This window comes from Centruroides sculpturatus, unplaced genomic scaffold, assembly GCF_000671375.1.
Source record: "Centruroides sculpturatus isolate CEXI.00-Female unplaced genomic scaffold, Cexi_2.0 scaffold1235, whole genome shotgun sequence".
Taxonomy (NCBI): Eukaryota; Metazoa; Arthropoda; class Arachnida; order Scorpiones; family Buthidae; genus Centruroides; species Centruroides sculpturatus.
In genome coordinates, this window is record NW_019385386.1 from 78,661 (window position 1) to 86,626 (window position 7,966).

Consider the following 7,966-nt stretch of genomic DNA (forward strand, 5'->3'; position numbering starts at 1 on the left):
TTTGTGGGGGTTAAAGAATCTGTCCAATGTTGATTGCTTTTCTCTTTTCTTCGAGATTTTTCAGAAGTAATTAATAGTATTGTAATTGTAGAGATCCCCAACCCCATTAACCTTATTCTGGTTTGGATGCCACTTGGATGATTGTTGTTCTGACATCCTTCCACTTCTTCAAAAGATCTTTAGTAGATGATGTCGACATTGGTCCTCTTTCGTATTCCTCTTTTTCAAAAGAAAACACATTTCGCTGAGTTTCTGGGTGTTGTTCGTTTGAGAGTTCTTGGAGTTCTTCTGTTGTCAGATCAGCTTCAGGTTCCATTATGAGCGCTAAAATGCTCTTTATTTCTCAAATGTGATTTTCATTACTCCATTAGCAGCTTGAGACTTCTTGATATATCTTTCATAGCTAAGATTGTGACTACTGTAGACCTGTTCAAGCCATACTGCCTAGCAACATCAGACATCTTGTGCCCACTTTCTACCTTGGCTATTATCTCTTACTTGGTTTCTTCGGTGAGCACAGTTCTTGACACTCCTCTTTTTAGGCTCCATAATATTATCAGTTTCTTTTTTATCAATAAATAAAAAGTTCAGTAAAGCACTTACAAAAATTCAGAGAACAGAAACCCACAAAAAAATTATTTAAATGCAAGGCCCAGATAAAATTTGAAATTTGTTATTAAAACATTAAAGAATATCCGATGGGATAGATAAACTTTACCTTTTGTAAATAACCCCCGACATAAAACTTAACAATTGCCCATCCAACAGTCTCACGAAGACTATAAAAATTATTTGTCAGAAAGGTAAACAAAAAGCTGGAATTATAAGGAAGAGTTCAAAATTCAGAGAAATATTATCTGATCGGTATTGGGTTGAGTATCGATGTTGATGTTTCCCGTGCTCCAAAAGGTTTCGAATTGTTACCCGAAGACAAGAGAAAATTAATCGGTATTTGTTCTTTTCCATCGCTTCTTTTTATATTTGTTCAGTAGTGTTTGTTATCTGAACACGTGTTCATTGTCTGATTGTTAACTGATCACCCACTGTATATTAAGTTTTTAATATTTGTTTGTAATAATTTCATTTATATTTATCATATAATCACTCAATAAAATGATTTAGTATAGTCAAAAAAATAATTTCTACACTCTGTGTAGAAATTATTTTTTATTATGTGTAGAAAGATTTGTGCTGTTGCTTCTCATTTCAAATTTTTTAATTATTTTGGGATAACTGTTCTATATTTTTAGCAGAGAACAATACAATAGTCAATGAGCAATTATTTAACATCATACTTTTCTTTCAACAATAGTTGTGCCAGTCTAATACCCCGTTCACACCGAGCATTTCGATCTAGATTGTGACTAAGGTCGGAGAGAGTTCCGTGTTGCAAACGCTCTTGACCATTTCAATCTCGACTGAAACGAGGTTCTATCGCAATCGACTGGAGAGAGTTCTCGAAACTAGATCCAGTCATAAGAGAGATCCCACAATCCCACACGCGCGAGAAAATACAAGATGGCTGCGGAACACGTGTCGGGCTATTGACAGAGAAATAAAAAAGACATCTGGAGAGACGACAACATCTGTCTATTATTAGATGTATGGCAAGAAAAAGTATTTCTAACCAAAACTTCCATTTTGTTTGTTGGTGTTTGTGACTTACCGCATAGTTACGTCAGTTTTATGATCGCGTGTAATAGCCAGGTTCTTCTCGAGCGGACTGCCTGTGCGAACAGCACAACGTTCGACTAGCGACAGTCACAATCCAGATTATAGGCAAATCGAGATAGAAGTGAGTCGTGGATTGTGTGTGAATGTAGTACACATTTTGGGGAAAATTTTTAATTGAAATAGCACTACCCCACTTACACTACCCGAACCTTCAGTCCAATCTCTTGTTCCAGTATATAACCTGTCCTACGTTGTTCCCGAAAATATTCGTGTTGATTTCATTGACCTGCATGGGCAATCCCGAATATTTTCATGTCTACATCGGAATGTTTTTGATACTAGATGTTACTATGCATCACAATTTTTATATTAAAACAAACTTTTGAAATATAATTTTTTTTGTTTCTATATTTTTCAATGTATTTATTTTGTTTGTGCAACATAAAAAATAATTTTTAATGACACAGTAAATATGATTATTATTTTAAAAAAATTTAAGCATAACATTGACAAAAGTTCAACGTGGCTTCACAGGCAACAGATAAAAATTTCAATATCGGATAGGATAATAAGCCTAATGTATAACCATCGATGGTTAATATGGTGCTGATAGAGCCTGATTATTTATGGCAATTGTGGGTGTCTATTTGCTTTGCATTGGGTTTCGGTCGATGTTTATATATTTGAAAATAAAGGTGTTTATTTACTGTTTATGCTATACATGTATAAAGTTTGTAACTCATGATTATTNGATGGTTAATATGGTGCTGATAGAGCCTGATTATTTATGGCAATTGTGGGTGTCTATTTGCTTTGCATTGGGTTTCGGTCGATGTTTATATATTTGAAAATAAAGGTGTTTATTTACTGTTTATGCTATACATGTATAAAGTTTGTAACTCATGATTATTCTTGTTGATAGTCTCTCTTTATTTAGAATTATATTTAATGTTTAAAATGATGAAATAAAATTACATGTTAAGTACAGTAACTGAAAAGGCTATTTTCATTTTTAAGTGTAAAGAACTAAATACTCAATGTACAGAACAGCTTATTATTATATGAAAACTTCTGTAAATTTTAAGTGTGGAACTTTTGTAATGGAAAGAAACATTTAATAATAAACATCTATACACACCCAAAGTCCAACATAAAAAGAATATTTTTGTGTGGAACAAACATTTATTTACTGTTTGTGCGTATACATGCATAAAGTTTGTTATAATACTACTAACTTTTCCCATCTTCTGTACTATGCTTCTATGTTGTTTTGAGTACACAGAAATCCATTCTGCATGCACTCACATACAGACCACAAATTATTCACTTGGTATTTTTGAGGTTTTAGGTATTTTTGGGATTACGGCATTTGGGATATGACCTAAACCCAATGATCCCAATGATTCTTTATTATGAACCGTTACTTAATTAATTAATTAACATGAGATAAAATATTTTAATTCATGTTCTAATTGTTTCATTGTTATGTAATTAAGTTTTTATACTTGTAATTATCTTTCTTGTTACTGAATAAAGATTAAAAATTTTTTTTTCTTTGAAATCAGATTATTAGAATTAAAATCTTCGTTTGTAGTTTTAGAGGGAAACTATAATTATTCGCAGCTTTGGATAAAGATCCAAAATTGCAAATAATTAATTTCCTTCTAATTCTTAATGCTAATCTTTATTATATTTATTCAGATCTCTAATCATTTCAACTGTTTGATAAATCATAGCATTGACAACCTACTAATTTTTATTTTAATATGTAAATTTTTGTAGGTAACAGGTGAATTATCGAATAATGGTCAACCAATGAGAAGGTTCATGCAAACGTTTGTATTGGCTCCACAGTCACCAAAGAAGTATTATGTGCGCAATGATATATTTCGATATCAGGATGAAGTTTTTAATGATGAAGAAGAAATAGACAATCAAGATAGTGGTGCAGGTAAAGATGTTTCCTATGTAATAGTTTTTTTTTAAATATATTTTTGCAGCTATAGGTTTATTGTTGGTTATAAAAAAATTTGAGAAAAATATAAAAGATGGAAGTTGTCATATAACTATTACTTCTAAATTCTGCAATTGCTCTATCAGTTAAGATTCATTTTTATTCTACAATAATTCCAACTTTATCTTTATTCATTGTTGTCATTAGTGCATTTTTTGTCATAAGTTCTGACAAAAAGAATTTATAAATAAGAAATTCTTTACTGAATTTAATAAAGATGATTTTAATATTTATTTATTATGATGATTTTTTCCCTGAAAGAGCATTCATAATTTAATTTTAACATAATTATCTTATCTCTCAAACTATTTACAAAATAAAAGAATTAGCATATTTATACATATCTATTATAATAGTGCATAACTTTAAAATTTAATTAATTTTAGAAATGATTCTGTAATAATAATAATTTAATTACATTTATTGTATATTCTTCGTTATTGTCGAATTTGTGTGTATATTGTTTTTATGTGAGTATATTGTATACACATGTTCATACAAATATAATTATACAGTAGAGTATTGTTTATCCAAATCAATTGGGGACTGGGGTTCTTCGGATAACTTATTTTTCATATAACCGATTATGTACGAAAAAATATATTAACCTATCCCATGTTGAAATTTTTCTCTGTTGTGTGTCACTTTGTGTTGAATTTTCGTCGATGTTAAGCCTAATGTAAACTTTTTAAAATAATAATCGTGACTATTGTATCGTTAAAAATTATTTTTTTATTTTTTACAAACAAAATAAATATATTGAAAAATATAAAAACAAAAAAAATTATACTTTAGAAGTTAATCTAGTATCAAAAACGTTCGATTCAGCATGATACACAGTCCTCAGAAAAAAACACACAAAAGTGCCAGTGCTGCCAGCTAAAACACACACATCAACAAAAAAATTATTGGAGTAGCCCAAGATATAGCCAAAGACTGCAGTGCCACAGCACTAGCGAAAATTTAAATTTGCCGACTGGAATTCTTTCGGATAAACGATGCTCTACTGTATTTAAGTATATTAGCTGCATTTTAGCTTATCTTCATCTTTATTTTTTTTAAACAAATCTTTCCAAGGTAGATATGTCTTTAATAAAACTTAGTCTAAAATAAATGAAAATTAAAAATTTTTTTGTTACATTTATAATTCATTTTAAACATTTTTCATTGTTTAACTGAGTATAATAATACAGTAGAGCATCGATTATCCAACTCAATTGGGGACTCGGGTTGGTTGGATAACTGAAAAAATCGGATAACCGAAAAGAAGGAAAAAAATACAGTATTAGTATAGTATATTAGTATATTCCATGTAATTAGTATATTAGTATATCATTAACCTACTTCGCGTTAAATTTTCATTGATGTTAAGCCTAACAAAATTTTTTTAAAATAATAATTGTCGCTATTGTATCATTAAAAATTATTTTTTAAATTATTTTATTGCTCACAAAACAAACAACCACTCATAATTAGAAAATTAAGTCTCGTTTAAATACTGGCCTCCCTTTCATGGTCGAGTCAATGTTGCCAGCTAAAATACGCAAAAATTTAACAAAAGTAATATTAAAGTAACCAAGACATAGTCAAATGTTGTAGCACCACATCACTAGCAGACATTTAAAATTTGCTGACTAGAATGGTCGGTTAATCGAGGGTCGGATAATCGATGCTCTACTGTATTACAAGAAAATAACATATTGTGTACCAATTCATTAACAGTGAATATAGAAAACTCTTTTATCACTATTTCTCTAACTGTTCAGTTTTACCAACAGAAAAACCATGACAAAGAAAAAAATAAAATTTGAGTAACTTGAATAAAGCTTAAATACAATGAACTCAATAATGGAGAACACTTATAAGAAATTATAAAATGCCCATTTTTGGAAAATGTTTATTATTAAATGAGAAAATGAACTTATATATGTTTAAGATTACAGATTCTTTTCTTTTCTTTAATTCTTTGTTCATTTTGCTTGAGGTTTTTTTTCTGTGCTTATTTAAGCTTAGGATTAATGTTACCTATGGTGACTAAAATGGAAATTTTTTTTACTGAAGCCAATCGGTAGAACAGGATATTTACCAGTATCTCTGTCAAAAGCCTGAAATATGGGGATTTCATCATGGATTTTGGAGTTTTACCACTCAGTATTGGTAAATGTCCAGACTTGCCAGTAATTTTTAAGGATTACTGGACTTCAAACTTTTACAGTAACATATGTGAATGTTTTTCTTATCCAATATAAGTATATAGACATTCTACATTGCCCTCTGTAAAAGTGTTTGAAGCATTACTTTCTTTGACTTGAAGTAACAAAGACTCAAGTTAAGCATATTAGAGAATTGTATAATTTAGAAACTTGTTTTATTTATTTATTTTTTAAAATAATTATGGCTAATGTTTTAAATGTCTTTACAGATAAATTATGAGGCTATGGACTATGGAAATTATTTTAAATTTATGCAATAAGTTGGTTTGTTTCCTACAATAAAGTCAGTGCTAGAAAGTTTTTCTAAAATATAATAATAATGTTTCAAAATTAAAAAAAATATAATTTTTATATTTCTCATCAACCATAGAATTTATTTTTAACATATCTTGAAATTAAAACAAATGAAGTATCATCATGATTAGAAAATATCTTCATGTTAGTGATTTACAACACACTGTCATATTATGTATCAACAAGTATAAATGAGTAAATATTATATGTATTGTAATTAGTTGCTGTGTATATGAATTATAATATAGGAACTCTGTTTAGGTATATTGCATTTCAAATCAGTAATTAATATTTTAAATAATGTTATTTACTGACAAATACTCATGGACACACAGATAGTCAAAAATCATACTGAGAGTGTTGATATTGCAATTTATGTTGAAATAATTTTATTTTTGCTAATTTTTATTTAAGTTATTAACTCACTTTCTAATTTCAGTTTTATAATAAGGATAATAATTATCCTAGATTGAGCAGCTCTGTAGAAAGTTTGTTTTATTTTTGTATTTTGGACATTAATGATAAAAATTTAAGTTAATTAAATACTAATAAATTTATTAGTTCTTATTTTTATATAAAGTGTGTTTGTTTCCCAAATTATAGTATTACATGTAGCATTTAATTGTTGTATTGGCCTATAGTAACTGCAACTGACTATTTGACTCTTAATTTTAGATCATTTTTAATAACTGTTTTTAGCCATTGTAATTATGGATGTTTGTAACTCTGAAACTGTGTATTACTTAACCGTTAAGTGTCCTTGCAAATGGCATCATTTTGGTTACGTTCATAAAGTCGAATGAGTTAAACACGCTAGTAACAAAGCATTTAAAAAGTAATAGTGTCTCGCTCAGTGCACATGCACTGCGGTGATGATGTTTTGAATGAAACTCTAACAAAGTTCACGAAGGAAAGAGTTAGTTGAGTTTGTTAAGAAAATGGCATCTGACGATATCAATGTTTCTAAATCTTCTTGGGTGTTTAAACTGTTAATTAAAAGGTGAAATGATAGAAATAACTGTCCACTCGAAGCAATCTAAGAAAAATATTTCGAATAAGGCTGCATTAGCAACATTCATACGTTTGATTTTAGAAACAACCATTTAGTTAAATGAATTGGTCAAAAAGTCTAACAAAATAAGAATAACAATGACATCATTCTTGTTTAACTTGTTCGACTTTACAAATATACCCTTTATTTCTGATATACTAAGAAGGCAAATAAAGGATAATGTAAACTTTTGTGAATTATATGATAAACTTGTTTTTATAATCAAATTGTTCATATGGATTATACAGTAAGATTGAAATTACAGTAATTTTTACAAGCATATACATTAACTCATAGAAAACTAGCTTGCCCCGCCCCCCATGTTTACGTTCATTGTTTAACAGGACAAAGGGCAATATAGGTCAGACATGTTTTATTACTTTAAAAATTCACCAAAAATCAATTTATCGTTATATTCATATGACAAAAATTACGTTACATTTATTAATATCTGTATTTATAAATCCGATATTTTTAAATACATTTAAATATAAACTTCAATAAAAAAAAAATTAAAATATTTCAGACCTGACATCTGTCTGTGAAAATTTGCAACATTTTTGTAAAATTCACATACTCCAGTTAAGTAGTTTGTTCTTGGCACCAAGCCAGAACGACTTGAAATATCGTTCTGTACAATTCGATATAACATTTATGAATGTACGATTATTAGTTTTAAAATTATCACAGATTATAATATATCCTTTGTTTGGAATCTAA

General features: G+C 28.8%; 1 protein-coding gene across 1 annotated transcript in view; it reads left to right on the top strand.

Moving 5' to 3' along the window:
• LOC111638399 (ras GTPase-activating protein-binding protein 2-like) overlaps positions 1 to 7,966 on the top strand; it is a 78,572-nt gene that overhangs the window by 41,543 nt on the left and 29,063 nt on the right. Inside the window, exon 4 of the mRNA XM_023384104.1 lies at positions 3,457 to 3,652. Within this exon, the coding sequence (XP_023239872.1) occupies positions 3,457 to 3,652 (196 nt within the window). The remainder of the gene's footprint in view (positions 1 to 3,456; positions 3,653 to 7,966) is intronic.